Source organism: Brachyhypopomus gauderio, unplaced genomic scaffold (assembly GCF_052324685.1).
Source record: "Brachyhypopomus gauderio isolate BG-103 unplaced genomic scaffold, BGAUD_0.2 sc597, whole genome shotgun sequence".
NCBI classification, from domain to species: domain Eukaryota; kingdom Metazoa; phylum Chordata; class Actinopteri; order Gymnotiformes; family Hypopomidae; genus Brachyhypopomus; species Brachyhypopomus gauderio.
In genome coordinates this window covers 7,501-25,871 of record NW_027507418.1, presented here as the reverse complement: position 1 = coordinate 25,871, position 18,371 = coordinate 7,501, and the positions used below count along the sequence as shown (strand labels likewise).

The window sequence follows — 18,371 nt, the reverse complement described above, 5'->3', positions numbered from 1 at the left end:
GGGCATGAGGACCAGGGCATGAGGACCAGGGCATGAGGACTAGGGGATGAGGACTAGGGCATGAGGACTAGGGCATGAGGACCAGGGCATGAGGACCAGGGCATGAGGACTAGGGGATGAAGACTAGGGCATGAGGACTAGGGCATGAGGACCAGGGCATGAGGACTAGGGGATGAGGACTAGGGGATGAGGACTAGGGGATGAGGACTAGGGCATGAGGACTAGGGCATGAGGACTAGGGGATGAGGACTAGGGCATGAGGACTAGGGGATGAGGACTAGGGCATGAGGACTAGGGCATGAGGACCAGGGCATGAGGACCAGGGCATGAGGACTAGGGCATGAGGACCAGGGCATGAGGACCAGGGGATGAAGACTAGGGCATGAGGACTAGGGCATGAGGACCAGGGCATGAGGACTAGGGGATGAGGACTAGGGGATGAGGACTAGGGGATGAGGACTAGGGCATGAGGACTAGGGGATGAGGACTAGGGGATGAGGACTAGGGCATGAGGACTAGGGCATGAGGACCAGGGCATGAGGACCAGGGCATGAGGACTAGGGGATGAGGACTAGGGCATGAGGACCAGGGGATGAGGACCAGGGGATGAGGACTAGGGCATGAGGACTAGGGCATGAGGACTAGGGGATGAGGACCAGGGGATGAGGACCAGGGCATGAGGACCAGGGCATGAGGACCAGGGCATGAGGACCAGGGGATGAGGACCAGGGGATGAGGACTAGGGGATGAAGACTAGGGGATGAGGACCAGGGGATGAGGACCAGGGGATGAGGACCAGGGCATGAGGACCAGGGCATGAGGACCAGGGCATGAAGACTAGGGGATGAGGACTAGGGGATGAGGACTAGGGGATGAAGACTAGGGGATGAGGACTAGGGGATGAGGACTAGGGGATGAAGACTAGGGCATGAGGACTAGGGCATGAGGACTAGGGGATGAAGACTAGGGGATGAGGACTAGGGGATGAAGACTAGGGCATGAGGATGAGGCTAAGATGGAGCAAGCATCTGCTTTAACACAAAGACAAACAAGCTCATCTGGCTTTGATATGTTTCTGACCACAGTGTATCGCTGGTACTGACCCGTTTTAATGTCCAACACTTCCTTTGTATTTATGACATTTCAGAAAAACCATAGAAAATGTGTAATTTTACTATTTATTATTCCTGTGCTAAAACTTAAAGCATTGCGTACGTCTGTTCTATCATAAATGAAAATATTAATCTTTCTGACACACTAGAAAACTACAGGCCCACTCAACAAGCTGATGTACATTCGCTATTTCAGAGATCACTTTCCTCTCAACATTAAACCGCCGAAATTATACATTTTGTTGAAAGAAACAATGTCCCAGGTTTAAGCATAAACAACGAAGATTTACCAACCCAAGTACTTCTCAAAATGTGACGCATGGCTCCATCTAGTGGTGTACATAAGAATAAATCCACGAAAACATGATTAGTAATCATGGTTAATAATGGTAAACAAAGTCTTAAAAATATTCTTGGTCGCCCTTCTCACAGAATATTTATTATAAGAAGTGCAGCGCCATTTCAGGCACTCAATAAGAAATGGGACTGAATCCAGAGTGGTAAATAAAAACATAAGAACACCGTTACTGAATATCATCAAAGGCAACAGTAAACTGAACTGCCACAAGAATGACCGACTCTCGTAGGCCAGGGGTCTGTCGAGCACATCCGGGTCTCTAGGAGAGGCACTTTGAACCAATCATTGCTATTCTTATCTTTTCCTGACCCTTATTTTATTAGTTTGCCAAACAGAAGCAGCTGGAGGAGGTGATCTTCTCTTCTGGGTTCCACTGAAGGTTCTTCCTCTTCATCATGGGTCTGATCCAGTGACTGTATATAAGTGATTTATATATACGGTCTCTGGTCTGATCCAGTGACTGTATATAAGTGATTTATATATATGGTCTCTGGTCTGATCTAATGACTGTATATAAGTGATTTATATATACGGTCTCTGGTCTGATCTAATGACTGTATATAAGTGATTTATATATACGGTCTCTGGTCTGATCTAATGACTGTATATAAGTGATTTATATATACGGTCTCTGGTCTGATCTCAAGACAGCTGGACTGAGTCGTGTGGGCGTTTCTCACGCTTCCAAAGTGCATGTTAGGTCACATGACCGGATGTGTTTGTACGACCGCCGGAAGCAGTAGGCAGGGCGGGGCGCGCAGCAGGCCGAGGTAACGTCTGAAGTAGCGCCGCTGTTTCTCTCCTTCTCTCTCTCTCCTCTCTCTATCTATCTATCTCTCTCTCTCCTTCTCTCTCTAAACGGGTCTACTCGGCACCACCGCCACGTCTGTCCACGATTAAACCCGCGTTATTCGTCATTACGGGCCGCTTGTTTCCCGGTCGTATCGCGAGCGAGCTAGTTTAGCGCGCGCGTGCATGAGCTCGCGCCGCCGCCGCGCGCGACCCGCGGGTGTTTCACGCGCATGCGTGTAGCCGCTGCGCTCACACGTATCACCGTCTCACCGCGGGACGTTTACGGGTTTAGTCCGCACGTTAGTCCCGTTATCCGCGGGCCGTGAGGGCGGAGACTGAGGCGGTGTGGACCACAGCTGTGACTCCACCTGCCGGATTATAATCTCACATTTAACCTAATCTCACATTTACCTGCTGAGACGCGCAGACATCTCCACACCTACAGGTGGAACCAGGTGCTCGGGCCTCTAACGTCTCCGCTTCTGTTTCCTCAGGACCCCAAATGAGAGACGAGCCGCCGAACGCGCACGTTCACGCCAGCCACGTCACATCCGCGCACCCGTGCGGGTTCGGAGGAGCGCGCGAGCCCGTCGCGCGCCCCTGACCGAGCGCGCGCGTGCCCGCCCGTGCGCGTGTCCGTCCCAAGGATGAGCGTGAAGGCCTTCGAGTTGGTGCCGGCGGTGGAGTGGGAGGGGCTGGCGGGCGGAGGGGGCGGGGCCGTGGAGTGCGTGGAGGTGTGCGGGGAGCACCTGTACGTGGGCACGAGCGACTGCGTCCTGCACCACCTGCTGCTGGAGGAGAGGACCACGCCCAGGGGCCGGCCCGCCTACGCCGTCCAGAAGCTCCAGCACCGCACGCTGGGCTCCAGGAAGCCGGCGGCCGCTCTGAAAGCCGCCTCGGCCCTGGAGAGGCTGGTGGTCCTGTGCGACGGGGCCGTCTCATTGGTGGACATGCTGACGCTGGAGGCGGTCCCGTCGGGCGGGGCCAAGCTGAAGGGCGTGGCGGCGTTCGGCGTGAACGAGAACCCGGTGACGGGCGACGCCTTCTGCGTGGAGATGGCGGTGGTGTTGGCCCGGCGCAGGGCCGTGATCGTGGCCACCGTGCGGGACGACCGTCTGCAGGTGCTGAAGGAAGTGGCCACGCCCGAGCAGCCGTGCGCGCTCGCCGTGGACGGGTACTTCCTGTGCCTGGCGCTGCCCACGCAGTACGTGATGGTGAACTACGGCACGGGCGAGCGGCAGGATCTCTTCCCCTACGACAGCCAGGAGAGGAAGCCCATCGTCAAGAGGGTGGGCAGAGAGGAGTTCCTGCTGGCGGCCCCCGGCGGGCTGGGTGAGTGAGACGTGAACCCAGCGCACGTGTGTGAGCGCTCAGACCTTCAGTGGTACAGATGTGTGAGTGCAGTAAACAGTGTTCAGCTCAAACGTAACTGCTGCTCAGTGTGGCTGTAAGATCCACAAACGCTTCCACAAACAAGCAGGTCGTCCCAGGAGTTTAATCTGGAGCGTAATCTGGAGTTTAATCTGGAGCGTAATCCGTTAGAGGTGCCATCTCTCATCTTGGCTGTGCAGTGGTTTCAGTATGTACGTAAAGGGCTAATGTTGTTAAGGATGTTATTGCACATGTGATTCAGATCATTTTAGATGTTCTTCAGATTGGAGCAGGAGAGACAGAGGGACAGAGAGGGGAAGAGAGGGGGAGGTGTAGAGACGTCGTTGGCCTTTTGGACGGTGTGTGGTGACCTGTCCCTCGGGGGGGGGGGGGGGGGGGTACAAGCCGCTAGATCATTGGATCGTTGTCCTCCACTGTGTATGTTGTTATGGTGACCAAGCTCAATGAGTCATGCCTCTCATTCATGTCTCTCCCTCCCTCCCTCTCTCTCTCTCTCTTTCACAGGTATGTTTGTTAATGCTGAGGGCGTATCCCAGCGTGCCCCCATCAGCTGGTCGGAGCGCGTTGTCTCCGCGGCCGTCTGCTTCCCCTACGTGGTTGCCCTGGACGACGGCTTCATCACCGTGCACAGCATGTTGGACCAGCAGCTCAAGCAGACGCTGGCCTTCCGAGAGGGACGTGTCCTGCAGGACTTCGAAGGTTTGGACTCTTCCACACGTCCCTGTAGGTGTGCGGTTTTGTTCAGAGGGGGCGTATGTCCCTACGTGGGGTAGGGAGGATCCGGTTTGAGGCTGGATCTGACCTCTGACCTCTGTAACCTTAGCTACAAATCGCGTCAGAAGTGGGATGGGAGTGTGGTCATGGTTACATGAAGCCCCGTGCTGGGAAGGGCGGGTGGAGACCGGCGGATCGTGGAGGGACGGAGACGTCTCACAGGAGGTTTTGTGGTCTCTCTCTCATTTCTGGCATTTACTAGATGTGCTTAGCTGGCTTAGTTGAGTACTCGGTGAAATGTCTTTAGCTGTTTACTCGCTAAAGTGTCCTAAGCTTGTACAAATAGGGGGGAGTCCAAACATCCCCGTAACACCCAGGACCTGCCAGAACCCGGACTGAGACACGGCACACTGCAGTCTAGGGTTGCAACGATATGAGATTTTCACGGTATGATAACCGTCTCAGAAAATACCGCGGTATCACGGTTATCACGGTATCACAGTTAGTTTGTATATTATTAAAAGATACACTGACCCTTAAAGAAATTAAAACAAGTTTTTTTTGTTCAATTAACTATTTATTGTAGAAACCTGGAACTATTGTATACAAAATGCCTCCTTTAAAAAAAAATAAGCTGTAAACATGTTTATATAAATACTGCAAAATTAGAGAAACCTAAATCATGGATTTCAGTACAATTATTTAAGTTTAAATTATTTAATATCTGATAAACTCAGCCTGGGTCAGTGTCTGATCAACAACTGTTGTAAACGTCCGTTGTACTGCCAAGTTAGAATATAACCAGATACTGCAGAAAGAGATGATTTATTTCTGACATGACCCTCACAATAGAGATTTCTATTTTAAGGCTTTCACACCGAGTCTGGTTTTAACATATGAAAAACAGGCACGTTAGAATTTGAAAATGAACGCATGTAAATTAATGGCGTCTTTCACATCCAGTGAAAGCAAGGACCATAAAAAGCTAGGTTTATTCTTTTCACTAGTGACCGTAGCGCGACTCCGCACAGTTCTCTCGTATTACGTTAACAAATACGAGCCTCTTGTAATTCCAGGATGAAACATGAGAAAACGTGAAGACGTTAAGATTGGGCGTTTTGAAAATAAACAACCATTAAATAATGTGATGAAAAAGCGAATTATTTCGAGTATATGTATAAATATTTAACTTTATTAAGTTTAAGGTGCTGGGAAATATTGAAACGGACCTTTAAAGTTACGTACAAGTGCTTTAATTCCACCTTGTAAAGGTGTATGAATCCTGCAAACATGACTTTGTTCATTGCGCTGAGTCGCGGCGCGCGCAAAGTTACAAAATTCGAGAGGTGCACGACCTCGCGAATCGACAGCGCGTGAGACCCTCGCGCACGGGCGGAGCCACCGCGATTACGTCATTTTCGCCGCTGACTTTAGTTTAGCTTTTTTTTGTTAAAAAAATTGTTAAGTCTGATACGCTTTCTGCCATTCTCACCGCTGTGCTGAGTAGCTGAAACAGAGCGGAGTTGCGCATGCGCGGGTTAGTTTCTCCGCTGGCTTGCTTTTTACCGGTAATAAGCAAACGCACACGGTATGATAACCGTGTATTTTAATACCGTGGTATACCGTGAAACCGGTTACCGCTGCAACCCTACTGCAGTCTGGCTGCCATTACCAGACATTTCAGTTTCGTTCCCCTGTTGCACGTTGCCTGTTTGTGTTGACCTGACGTGAGTCTCTCAGAACGTTGTTAACTGGTTCAACGTGGCATGGGTAGACTCTTTATTCCACCATCACTTATTAGTTCCTTACATTGACTTTAAACGAGTTGGTGTGTATGCTGAGAGTACAAAGCACCAGGGTGTGATGTTTCAGTGGTCGGCCTGACTGGGCTGTTTAGTCCTTATTAGTCTCCGTGAGACTCCTGTGAGACTCCTGAAGGGGTCTGTGCTGTGTGGGTTTGTGAGGATTGAGCCCAGGAAGTCGCTCACGGTCCAGTGGATGACATCAGCGCCTCTCCTGTGGTGAAACTGTTCCAGTGCAGATGTGTACACCACCTCTTATACCAACCTTCTCTGGCCAAACTGTGTGTAGCTCTAGTATCTAATGTTCTTGCTTTGGAGGCTGAATGTAGGTCTCTGTCTTCTCTGCCATTGTTGGTGCGGAGTGCTTCTGTCCGAGATCTTGCCGTCTCCTCTGAATACACGTGGCCTTCATTAACGTGATGCCCTGCGGGAGGGTCATACACTTTGAGAACATCTACTCTTGCTGACATAGATGGTGTTTTTGTACCGGCCACGCAAGGTCGTCCAACGTGATCTACTCTGCGCACGGTTGCTCTCCTGCGTCTGGAGACACCACTGCATCTCCCTCAGGTGCCAGGGCCCTCACGTGGGCCCTCACGTGTCACGTCACGTGGGCCCTCACGTGTCACGTCACGTGGGCCCTCACGTGTCACGTCACGTGGGCCCTCACGTGTCACGTCACGTGGGCCCTCACGTGTCACGTCACGTGGGCCCTCACGTGTCACGTCACGTGGGCCCTCACGTGTCAACACTAGCAGGAATTGAGGTTACATGCACTGTTAGGATATGATGGTATTCCAGGAAAACTGCTTCATGTAAACATGTCATGCAGTGTTCACTGTTGTTCTGAGTAAAACTGTAGTGAAAATAGTTGCTGGTACAGGTGGAAAGTTCCAGTGTGTTTACATTATGGCACTACATAGTAGTGACGACCATAGTGATGTTCACACCAGTTTACATGAAGATTATGAGTCCAAAACACAGATCTCCCAACTCACTGACACATTACTCCTCGTCTTCAGTACCAGTAGTCACAAGAAGTTCACTTTTTTGTTTCTTTCTCTCAAAATATCAAGTTTTTCACACAGAAAACTGGAATTTAAAGTACTAGATAAAGCACTGGTACATGAAAACCAGAGAACCTGAATGCTCTTGTGTGATGGGTGTGTATGATGTGTGGTGTGTGTGTATAGGGGTGTGTGGTGGAGGTGTGTGTAGGTGTGTTAACGCCCGTGTCTGCGTCTCTCAGGGAAGGTGGTGTTGTCCTCCACTAAGGCGGTGCTGGTGCTGGCCCCTCTGCCCCTGGAGACCCAGATCCAGGACCTGCTGGCCAGCCACCGAGTGGAGGAGGCTCTGGTGCTGACGGAGGGGGCACAGAGGAACATCCCCAAAGACAAGTTCCAGGTGAGTGTGTACAGCCAGCACAGCTGAGAGAGGACCCGTCCGGAGGGAGGGAGGGAGGGAGGGAGGGAGGGAGAGAGGGAGGGAGGGAGAGAGGGAGGGAGGGAGAGAGGGAGAGAGAGGGAGAGAGAGGGAGAGAGAGAGGGAGAGAGAGGGAGAGAGAGGGAGAGGGAGAGGGAGAGGGAGAGGAGAGAGAGAGAGAGAGAGAGAGAGAGAGAGAGAGAGAGAGAGAGAGAGAGAGAGAGAGAGAGAGAGAGAGAGAGAGAGAGAGAGAGCCTGTCCATCTACCCTATCCCTGAATGTCTCTCTTGCTCTCCTCTCTAGATATTGCACAAGCGGATTCTCCAGCAAGCAGGATTCATCCAGTTTGGACAGCTCCAGTTCTCCGAAGCGAAAGAACATTTTAGGTGAATTAAGTGCATCTTGTTGTCCTTTAATTTTGTTGTGTCATTTATGTCCTGATACTCCAGACTCCCCATCTGTGTATGTATCAGTTAATTAACTGTCCAGAGTGGACAGAGGAGCAGAAACGTGTTTGGCCAGGAGGAATTTTAGTCTGCTGCTTAAAGCTGCAGGAGTAAATGTGACCCAATCACAGCTTCCAGTGTGGCGTTGATATTTGATGCTCTGCTCTTATTGTGAAGGCAGAGACGAGTGTGTGACGGCTGTAATGTAATAAGACCCTGCAGGGCCCTTCTGGAGTTGTGGCACAATCATCGTGTGGTTAAATGGCTCAACATTTAAACACGGAGAAGTGTAAGAACGTTCTCACAACAACGTTCCCTCGCCCAGATCATCGTACTGGGCTGTAGTATCAGGTGTGGTGGTGAGGTCCAAACCTCCGTGGGCTGGTGTTCCTCCACGAGCGGGTTCCTCACTCCTCTGTCCCACAGGAGAGGTCAGCTGGACGTGCGGGAGCTCATCTCCCTGTGTCCGCTGCTGCTGCCCGTCTCGTCCTCGTTCACGCGCTCCCAGCCTCCGCTGCACGAGTTCGCCGACCTGAACCAGCTGGCCCAGGGCGACCCGCAGAAGGTGACGCGCTGCAAGATCTTCCTCATCAGCTTCCTGCGGGAGGTTCGGGGCGGCCAGGCCGCCAACGGCTTCCGCGAGGACGTGGACACGGCTTTGCTCAAGCTGTACGCCGAGGCGGGCCACGACAACCTGCTAGACCTGCTGGCCTCGGAGAACGCCTGTCTGCTGGCCGACAGCGCCCCCTGGCTAGAGAAGCACCACAGGTCAGCGGCGATGCATGTTTTGCATGATGCATATTTTAGAACTGCAGTGGTGATGGTGCCTTTGATCAGCGCTGGAGTTTGAGATAACATTAGTGGAGATCAGATCTGGGGTTTGAGGTAACGTTAGTGGAGATCAGATCTGGGGTTTGAGGTAACATTAGTGGAGATCAGATCTGGGGTTTGAGGTAACATTAGTGGAGATCAGATCTGGGGTTTGAGGTAACGTTAGTGGAGATCAGATCTGGGGTTTGAAGTAACGTTAGTGGAGATCAGATCTGGGGTTTGAAGTAACGTTAGTGGAGATCAGATCTGGGGTTTGAAGTAACGTTAGTGGAGATTTCTGGGGTTTTTTTCTTTGCTGAGTTTCTCATACTTGGTGTTGAAAAATCTTGCTGTTGCCATGGCAGCGCGTAGATAAAGCACTCACACACAGTAGCATGGTGTCACTGAGGTGTGTACGAGGACGTGCACATGTGAGTGTGTATGGGTGCAGGTGTGTAGGTGTGTGCGTGAGAGTGTGTGTGTGCGTGCGTGAGAGTGTGTGTGTGCATGCGTGAGAATGCGTGTGTGTGTGTATGAGTGCATGCAGGTGTAGCTGTGTGTGTGTGTGTGTGTGTGTGTGTGTGTGTGTGTGTGTGTGTGTGTGTGTGTGTGTGTGTGTGTGTGTGTGTCTAACGCTCTTTCTCCTGATCTCAGGTATTTTGCTCTTGGTCTGCTCTACCACTACCATGGCCAGGACGCTGCAGCTGTGCAGGTGAGACCTGAGACAGGAAGTGCTGCCTTAGTGTTTCCTGTGTGAAGGTTGGGCTGCCTGCTTCAGTTGTGTAGATCCTGAACTTTAGCCAAACTATCGACTCCACGGCTGCTGTTTACAGTGTGACAGGGTGTCGTGTGACAGTGACGTGGGCTCTGCTGTTTACAGTGTGACAGGGTGTCGTGTGACAGTGACGTGGGCTCTGCTGTTTACAGTGTGACAGGGTGTCGTGTGACAGTGACGTGGGCTCTGCTGTTTACAGTGTGACAGGGTGTCGTGTGACAGTGACGTGAGCTCTGCTGTTTACAGTGTGACAGGGTGTCGTGTGACAGTGACGTGGGCTCTGCTGTTTACAGTGTGACAGGGTGTCGTGTGACAGTGACGTGAGCTCTGCTGTGTTGCAGCTGTGGGTGAGGGTCGTGAACGGGGACCTCCAGGACCACACGCGTCCCGACCTCTTCGAGTACGTCGTGGACTTCCTGAGCTGCTGTCCCAGCCTGGACCTGGTGTGGAAGCATGCGGACTGGGCCCTTCAGAAGGACCAGAAGGTGACACGCCCCGCACGGCGTCACCGCACCCGTATCCACACACGCCCCACACTTCGTTCGCACCATCCTCACCCGTGTAACCTGCACGCACGTGTACGCCGTGGTTCCTCTCTCACAGATTGGAGTTCAGATTTTCACCAAGAGGCCCATCTCCAAAGACCAGACAGGGCAGATGAACCCAGACGACGTGATCGTCTACCTGCAGAAGCACCACAAAGCTCTCCTGCTGTACCTGGAGCACCTGGTGTTGGAGCAGGGAGTTCAGGTAGGAGCTGCACACGTCTCCTGGGACACCAGCCAGCCACTGGGCTGCTGCTGTGGTCACACTCGACCTTTCACCTTTTCATTTATCAGCAACTGCGTCTCTCTTTTGCTGTTGTTAAAACAGCAGAACTGAGACACACAGTCATAGTCAGAAACAGCCAAATCAATCAATCAATCAATCAATCAATCCTGCTCGGATCAGAAGTTTCAGCTCCTTAAGACCTGGATCACCTTTATCTGCCTTATTGGGAAATGGACACTTGTGTTAATAACGGCGGGTAATGAGACGCCAGGGTGAAGCCCTGAGGGTTTTATTAAACATCTTCACTCATCAGGAGCTGCGGTCCAAACCTCATCCTCTCTGTATTCCCACAGAAGGAGAAGTACCACACCCACCTGGCCGTGCTGTACGTGGACCAGGTGCTGGGGCTCCTGTCCCGGCCCACGGCCCCCGCCGAGCAGCTGTGGTCCGCCCGCTCCAAACTCCAGCGCCTGCTGCGAGAGTCCAGCCTGTACCGGGTCCAGCTGGTCCTGGGTGAGTTCTCCATCTGCCCTGGGCCTCCAGCGGTGGGCACCATGCATCGCCCGCCGATCGTTACTGCCGTTCTGGCTCGTCTTCAAACCCGATCTGGCAGGAGGCTGTAGGGCCCAGTGGAACTGACACGTCTGTTTTTGCACTGAGCACCGTTTGCACTACTGGTGTGAGTGAGCCGTCCCGCTGGTGTCCCGCAGGTAAAGTGCGGGAGGCGGACGAGCTCCTGGTGGAGCGGGCCGTCCTGCACGGCAGGCTGGAGGAGCACCAGGAGGCCCTGCACATCCTGGTGCACCAACTGAGGGACGCCGCGGCCGCCGAGGACTACTGCGGCTGGGCGTCGGCCTCCCGTGGCCACGCCCACCGCCGTCACCTGTTCCACCGCCTGCTGGCCACCTACCTGGACCCGGACGTGCCCGGAGGCCCGCGGGTCGTGGAGGCCGTGGACTTGCTCAACCGCCACGCTGAGGTTTTCAACGCTGTGGAGGTCCTGAAAGTCCTCCCGGAGGCGTGGTCTTTGGAGCTGCTCCGCCCCTTCCTGTGCGGGGCTCTGCGGGCGAGCGTGCATGCCTGCCGCACTTCCCAGGTTGCACTGGGGCTGGCGCGAGCCGAGAACCTGCAGCTACACCACGACAGGGTGAGATTACGCCACCACAGAGTGAGATTACGCCACCACAGGGTGAGATTACGCCACCACAGAGTGAGATTACGCCACCACAGAGTGAGATTACGCCACCACAGGGTGAGATTACGCCACCACAGGGTGAGATTACGCCACCACAGGGTGAGATTACGCCACCACAGGGTGAGATTACGCCACCACAGGGTGAGATTACGCCACCACAGGGTGAGATTACGCCACCAGAGGGTGAGATTAGGCCACCACAGAGTGAGATTAGGCCACCACAGAGTGAGATTACGCCACCAGAGGGTGAGATTACGCCACCACAGGGTGAGATAACGCCACCACAGGGTGAGATAACGCCACCACAGGGTGAGATAACGCCACCACAGGGTGAGATAACGCCACCACAGGGTGAGATAACGCCACCACAGGGTGAGATAACGCCACCACAGGGTGAGATAACGCCACCAGAGGGTGAGATAACGCCACCAGAGGGTGAGATAACGCCACCAGAGGGTGAGATTATACCATCACAGGGTGAGATAACGCCACCACAGGGTGAGATTACGCCACCACAGGGTGAGATTACGCCACCACAGGGTGAGATTACGCCACCACAGGGTGAGATTACGCCACCACAGGGTGAGATTACGCCACCACAGGGTGAGATTACGCCACCACAGGGTGAGATTACGCCACCACAGGGTGAGATTACGCCACCAGAGGGTGAGATTAGGCCACCACAGAGTGAGATTAGGCCACCACAGAGTGAGATTACGCCACCAGAGGGTGAGATTACGCCACCACAGGGTGAGATAACGCCACCACAGGGTGAGATAACGCCACCACAGGGTGAGATAACGCCACCACAGGGTGAGATAACGCCACCACAGGGTGAGATAACGCCACCACAGGGTGAGATAACGCCACCACAGGGTGAGATAACGCCACCAGAGGGTGAGATTATACCATCACAGGGTGAGCTCACTGTAGGTACACAGGTATTCACACTTGAGTTTATTCAATCAGTCAGTCAAAAAAAAAAAAACCAAACAATTGAACCATTTTTGTCTCATTAGGGGATGACGATACAATAACACAATACTTGAAGACAAATCTTTATAATCTGAATTTAGTGTAAACAGTAGCATTCTAAATTCCCTTTCCTGTTTGCTCTTCTAAAGTTGCGTGAAGCTGATCTTTGGTCTCCCTCTCTCTCTGGTGTCTCTCTCTGTCTCCCTCTCTCTCCCTCTCTCTCTGGTGTGCCCAGCTGAAGTCTCGGGGAGGAGCCATCTTTGTTTCTGAGAAGAAGGGTTGCCATCTCTGCCACAACACCTTCAGGGACCCGGAGTGTGTGTGTCTGCCTGGGGGCACGCCCGTACACACACACTGTGCCGCCCAGAGGTTCCAGGGCACGCCCACCAAGAGGCGGCTAGACCACACACGCACCAGCAACCATACGTGAGCGCGTGTGGGGGGCCCCCCCTGCCCTGGGGCATCTGCTGACGGTCATGCCCCCGGAGCGCTGTGGGCACGTGGGCACGTGAGAGGAGACTGAGGGACAGGTGCATGGATACTGACTTCTGAGCTCTGTTTCTGGGCCTGTTTAAACGGGGGCGTGTAGCAGTGGGGGTCTGGGGGACAGGTGTGTGTACGCGCTCACAGGTGAGGAAGAGTGTGAGATGCCGTTTCTTCCTTCGGCCCTCCTGCCCAACGCCGATAACACGTCGAGCGGGTTTCTTGGTTTTAAATGGAAGCAGTTGATCTGATGATCTGTTGAAAACGTGTCCATAATGTGTCCTGGGACTGCTGCGGTATCTACTCCACAACCTTCTAATGGACATCTGCATGCTATTCCGGCCACCCATGAAGTCCTTGTCCAGTGTTGGACGGTGTCCGATATCACGGCGTCCAGTGTGGTCTGCAGGGTAACGAGCATTAATGAATTGGATGTGTAAACACTGTGTCCAGTGTTGGCATGAGCATTAACAGACCACTCCCACCACAGCAGAGAGCCACGCCCACTCACGACACGCCCACTCATGACACGCCCTGTCTAGAGTCCTGTGGAGGTGTCGTGCAGGCAAAAGCGTTGATATGTTTTTCAAAGCTCTTGTTTATGCTGTAAGCAAAACACTTGGCTTGGATTTTACTAACTTAACAGCAAAGTTGTGTTCATCCCTCTGGCCACAGTGAAAGTTCAGTAGTGTTTTCAGAATCAGTACATCCTCTCCGTCCTGAATCTGTCCTGGTAAAGTTCTACAGTACTTAACTGCAGGAGTGATGGATGGATAAAGGGGAGAAGAGGGAAATCAAGATCTTTGTCTTTTGTGAAAACGCTTTTCGTTTGGTTACAGTACTATATTGTAATATATAGTATGTCCTTTATATCATATTACTGTGGTTTCACAATAAGCACATCTTGAAAAGCATATTTGCAAGTTCTCCAACCATCCTGTTCTGGAGACAGACCCGTGCCCAGTAAACAAGTCTGTGTGTTAATGGAACCTGTCGTGCTGAACACGGCTGCATCTGGGTCCTTCATATCATGCAGCTGCTGTGTGGGTGTGTGTGTGTGTGTGTCTGTGGGTGGGTGTGTGCGTGCAGTGAAGCAGGCAGCCAGGTGTGTTGTCTAAAAGCCCCTCCCCCTTCCCATCAGCCCCTCCTCAGTCCAAGTCTAAGCTGCTTCTTGATTTCTGAAAAAATAACTTTCTTACTAAAAATGTGGTTATTTTAAGATGTAGAATGCCTAAATGGAGAAGATCTTACAAAACAACCTGGCACCTGATATTCAATTATGTTTTTGAAAGTGATTTAACATTTCTGAGCTGAGGCGTGCATGTGTGTTCGTGGGGTGTTTGGCTTCTGTTCATCTGGAGGTGTGTGAGAGGCAGAGAGGGCTCAGGAGATCCCAGGAGGCCCTGCTGAACATCTCACTGCCAATGTTAACGCAACCTGAGACTGACCAGGGAACAGCAGAGACGTTCATGTGCTGCGGAACAGACCACACCGCTGGGTCATGGACTGTTCACCATACCAGAAACACAACATGACTCACAATATGGGTCACTTTATTGGGTGGAAACACTTTCACAGCTAAATGTGCGGAAGGAAAGAAAGGTCCCTACATATTCAACATCAACACCAGTTGGGGCTGAACTGGTTGGAAATGTCAACTTCTGAGAAATGAGCAAGGTGGTGAACTACATGTTCACAACAAAGAAACGAGACCAACGAAATCACATTTGTCCGTGTCATTCCTGCACAGGCCAATGAAATCACACCTGGCCGTGTCATCGCAGGTCCCCACGCCTCGCTGTGTGTGAGATGCTGAAGACCAGGATGCTTCTTTTACGCTTGGTGTGCAGGTGTTATCCTGGTTGTATTCATTTAAATCTCCACCTTCCTCTCCACGACTACTTAAAGACAACATGGAGCTTCTGTCCTCTGACCACAGCCAGCGCACACGCAGTGGTTGTGCCTTGCGGCCCAGTGTTTGAATTGCACACGCGCTCAAATGTCCATACTGTATTAATAACTGTTTGCTGCTTTGTACATCAATGCAAGTGCAGGTGGAATGTACAAAAATGTAAAGCTGACCATTTTAATAAACATGACGATGCTTAAGGTACTGGTACTGATGGGGGGATCTCTGTACTGTCCAGTGGGGTCAGACATGTTTCATTCTGTCTGTCTGTAAGCTGCTCCCGGTGAGTGCACTCGTCTGTGGACGGCTCAGCGGACAGCAGGTTAAAATACTTCAATTAAATACTCTAATCAGATACAGTTTTTATTCTTAATCAAAAAAAAGTGTGCGCTGGTTATGCAAACGTACCAAAATAGAATTGAGAGTTTAGAGAGATGTGCGAACCCAGAGTTCAGGTCGTGTTAACGAGCAGTGGTGAAAGGTTTGTGCCCTCTGGTGGTTTATGGGAGGTGTTGGTGTTTGTGTTGGTGTTTGTGTTGGTGTTTGTGTTGTTTGTGTTGGTATTGGTGTTTGTGTTCTTCCAGGAATCCAGGAGCTCCAGCCGGGTGTGAATCTTTGGCTTTTCAAGGTCAGGAAATGGACCAAATCGGTGTCTGATTCGTCAGTGCGGGTCTGATCCGTGCAGCAGGGTTCTGGTGCCAGTCACATGGCCGACTGGGTCTCCGTGCAGACGTAGATGCTGCAGGGGCGAACCCGTCGCCGGCCACGCCCAGGGAGGCGGAGCCTGCCACGCCCCGGGAGGCGGAGCCTGCAGCGGCCAGGCACAAACTCCTCGCACGCCTCTCGGAACTTGCGGATACGCCAGCAGTAGACGACGGGGTTGAACGCGGCCTTCAGGTAGCTGAACCACAGCGCCCCCACGGCGGCGGGGTAGAACTGCGTGCTCAGGTAGAACGGGCGGCTGAAGGCGGCCAGGAGGGCGAGCGCCGTGTGGGGCAGCCAGCAGGCGGAGAAGCCCAGGAAGAGGATGAGGATGGTGGTGAAGGCTCGCGTCTTGAAGCTGACGTCCACGCTGGGCTGCGGGGGGCGCCGCGGGGCGGGCAGGCCCACTTTCCCCGCGGGGCAGGCGTGGTTACGCACACGCACGGCGTTGCGTCTGACGGCGTTGAGGATGCGCAGGTACGCGAACAGCATGACGGCTACGGGCACAAAGAAGGCGGCGGTGGCCAGCAGCACGGTGTACCCTCGCTCCGGCAGGGACTCCACGAAGCCCAGCACGCAGCCCGGACCGGGACGCACCGCCCCCGGGACCTGCCGGCCCGCCGTGGAGGGGAGGGCCAGGCAGAAGGACAGTAGCCAGGACGCGGAGATGAGCAGCCTGGCCCGGCCGGGCGTCAGCTTGTCCTGCCGCTGAACGATGATGAGGAAGCGGTCCACGCTGATGATCAGCAGGATGGCCACGCCCTCCAGGACAAACAGCCAATAGAGCATGGCCGTGACGCGGCAGAACTCTGGGCCGAAGCACCAATCGCCAGACACCACGGTGACGGCGGTGACGGGCATGCAGAAGAGCGAGAGCATGATGTCGGAGAAGGCCAGCGTGGCGAGCAGCAGGTTAATGGCAGAACGCATCGCCGGCTTCTGGTAGACGATGAGGCAGACCACGGCGTTGCCCAGGAACCCGATGGTGATGACCACCACCATCACCGCGGACAGGCCCACCCTGAGGCCCACGGGTAACGGGGCGGTGGAGTCCGCCCGCAGGTCAGTCACGACGCCACACCCGCTGGTGCTGTTGCAGGACATCGCGGTGCCAACACCGGCCGCTAGTGGCCGCTAGTGAGCAGGTGTCATCCGGGCCACGTCCATTTTTACTGCATCTAAAGAAACACAATAATAAGATTTCACACTAATGTTTCACCGCTCTGAGTCCTCACACGCATTTTCACATTTACAGACAATAATCAGAATATCGCTGCGGAGAGACGCCAGAGAGAAGAAAGACACTTGTACGCCGCTTACTGCTGCCGTGGCCGCGCACCCGGGGCGGGCGCGCGCTGTCCATGATGCGCGGGGGCGCGCGCGCTGTGCGTTTCACCGGTCGGTGTCCTGAAAAAACAACAACAACAACAAACGAGTCAGGAGACACGAGAGGAGGTCTCGCGCCATGAGGAGGACCACGGCGCCTCCTTCATCCCTGCCGAGAGTGCAGCACCATGGCAACAGGAGCCCTCGGAGTGATGAAGATGAAGTGGGCGGTGCCCCAGAATAGCTGCCCCGCGCGCGCAGAGTGCACGCAGCGCCGCACGCGCGCATCACAAACGCGGCCGTTTAACGGCGTCACGGTACAGTCCCGTTAGATCCGCTGTGCGGCGTCTTCACGCGCAGATCTTAAACTCCACGCGCGGTTGTGACGCGTTATTATGATGCGTTATTCCCGTTAATCTCGTTATTATAAGGACATATAAACGTCCGAGATGTTCGGTACCGGTGGAGGCGGTACCGGTCTGCACATACCTGCACATGAACCGAGTCTGGACCGTGATGCACACAGTAGGGTTCAGTAACGGTTAACGGTCCAAAAGAAACGAGTGATGGAGTTAACAGTAGTGTCGGTACCGGTACCGGTCGGGTTTACCGCGCCCGTCAGGTGTGGACTCACCTGTGCCCGTCCGCCTTCAAGCGACTCAAGTCGCGGTCGCTTCTCGCTGCCAAGCGGCGTGACCGGTACAGCGCGGTCGCGCGCTCGGACCGGGCTGCCGGGGCGTGTTCCGAAGACCGGGTCACGTGTCCGACCGGACCCTGCACTACAGTGTCGCGCGATGTTATAACACCGGCGGCGCAACAGCAGGACGCGTCCGTCTTTCTGGCATTCCTACACGTACCCAGCGCACGCGACACGAGGCGCGCGCGTCTCTGTAGAACTGTGCCCACTCGCGCGATGATGCGCGCGCACCCACGCAGAACGGAGTCGCGCGATTGTCTCTGTATATATCCGTATTTATCTGCATATATCTGTATTTATCCGTATATATCAGCATATATCTGTATTTATCCGTATATATCCGTATTTATCTGCATATATCTGTATTTATCCGCATATCAGTATTTATCCGTATATATTTGCATATATCTGCATATATCCGTATATATTTGTATTTATCCGTATATATCTATTTATCCGCATATATCAGCATATATCTGTATTTATCCGTATATATCTGCATATATCCGTATATATTTGTATATATCTGTATTTATCCGTATATATTTGTATTTATCCGTATATATTTGTATTTATCCGTATATATTTGCATATATCTGTATATAACTGCATATATCAGTATTTATCCGTATATATTTGCATATATCTGTATATATCCATATATATCAGTATATATGCCTCTCCCTTGTT

At 53.0% G+C, this 18,371-nt stretch overlaps 2 protein-coding genes across 4 annotated transcripts; one reads left to right on the top strand and one right to left on the bottom strand.

Annotated features, from left to right (window-relative positions):
- The first annotated feature begins 2,141 nt into the window (after window positions 1-2,141).
- LOC143506893 (transforming growth factor-beta receptor-associated protein 1 homolog) lies at window positions 2,142-15,166 on the top strand. 3 transcript variants are annotated; one of them, XM_076996475.1, is made up of 12 exons: window positions 2,142-2,240; window positions 2,757-3,594; window positions 4,159-4,353; window positions 7,420-7,574; window positions 7,896-7,978; window positions 8,465-8,806; window positions 9,503-9,560; window positions 9,965-10,108; window positions 10,227-10,373; window positions 10,748-10,907; window positions 11,105-11,646; window positions 12,800-15,166. In XM_076996475.1, exons 2-12 carry the CDS (start codon window positions 2,910-2,912, stop codon window positions 12,992-12,994), a joined length of 2,706 nt encoding a protein of 901 aa, XP_076852590.1. In that variant the 5' UTR covers window positions 2,142-2,240; window positions 2,757-2,909; the 3' UTR covers window positions 12,995-15,166. The 3 variants fall into 3 exon arrangements, with proteins under 3 accessions (XP_076852590.1, XP_076852593.1, XP_076852591.1); XM_076996478.1 differs by lacking the exon at window positions 2,142-2,240 and having other exon boundaries at window positions 2,252-3,594; window positions 11,105-11,541; XM_076996476.1 differs by lacking the exon at window positions 2,142-2,240 and having other exon boundaries at window positions 2,252-3,594; window positions 11,105-11,583.
- LOC143506894 (high-affinity lysophosphatidic acid receptor-like) lies at window positions 14,343-17,879 on the bottom strand. The gene is made up of 3 exons (XM_076996479.1): window positions 17,619-17,879; window positions 16,979-17,065; window positions 14,343-16,836 (listed from the first exon to the last, which is right to left on the bottom strand). Exon 3 carries the CDS (start codon window positions 16,760-16,762, stop codon window positions 15,659-15,661), a length of 1,104 nt encoding a protein of 367 aa, XP_076852594.1. The 5' UTR covers window positions 16,763-16,836; window positions 16,979-17,065; window positions 17,619-17,879; the 3' UTR covers window positions 14,343-15,658.
- Between the last annotated feature and the right edge of the window lie 492 nt (window positions 17,880-18,371).

Bases quoted from the DNA above. Each gene is read 5' to 3' on its own strand.
- LOC143506893 (XM_076996475.1), top strand. From the start codon at position 2,910: ATGAGCGTGAAGGCCTTCGAGTTGGTGCCGGCGGTGGAGTGGGAGGGG. The intron at 7,979-8,464 runs GTGAATTAAGTG...TCTGTCCCACAG, and splicing joins GAAGCGAAAGAACATTTTAG to GAGAGGTCAGCTGGACGTGC. The intron at 8,807-9,502 runs GTCAGCGGCGAT...TCCTGATCTCAG, and splicing joins TGGCTAGAGAAGCACCACAG to GTATTTTGCTCTTGGTCTGC.
- LOC143506894 (XM_076996479.1), bottom strand. From the start codon at position 16,762: ATGTCCTGCAACAGCACCAGCGGGTGTGGCGTCGTGACTGACCTGCGG.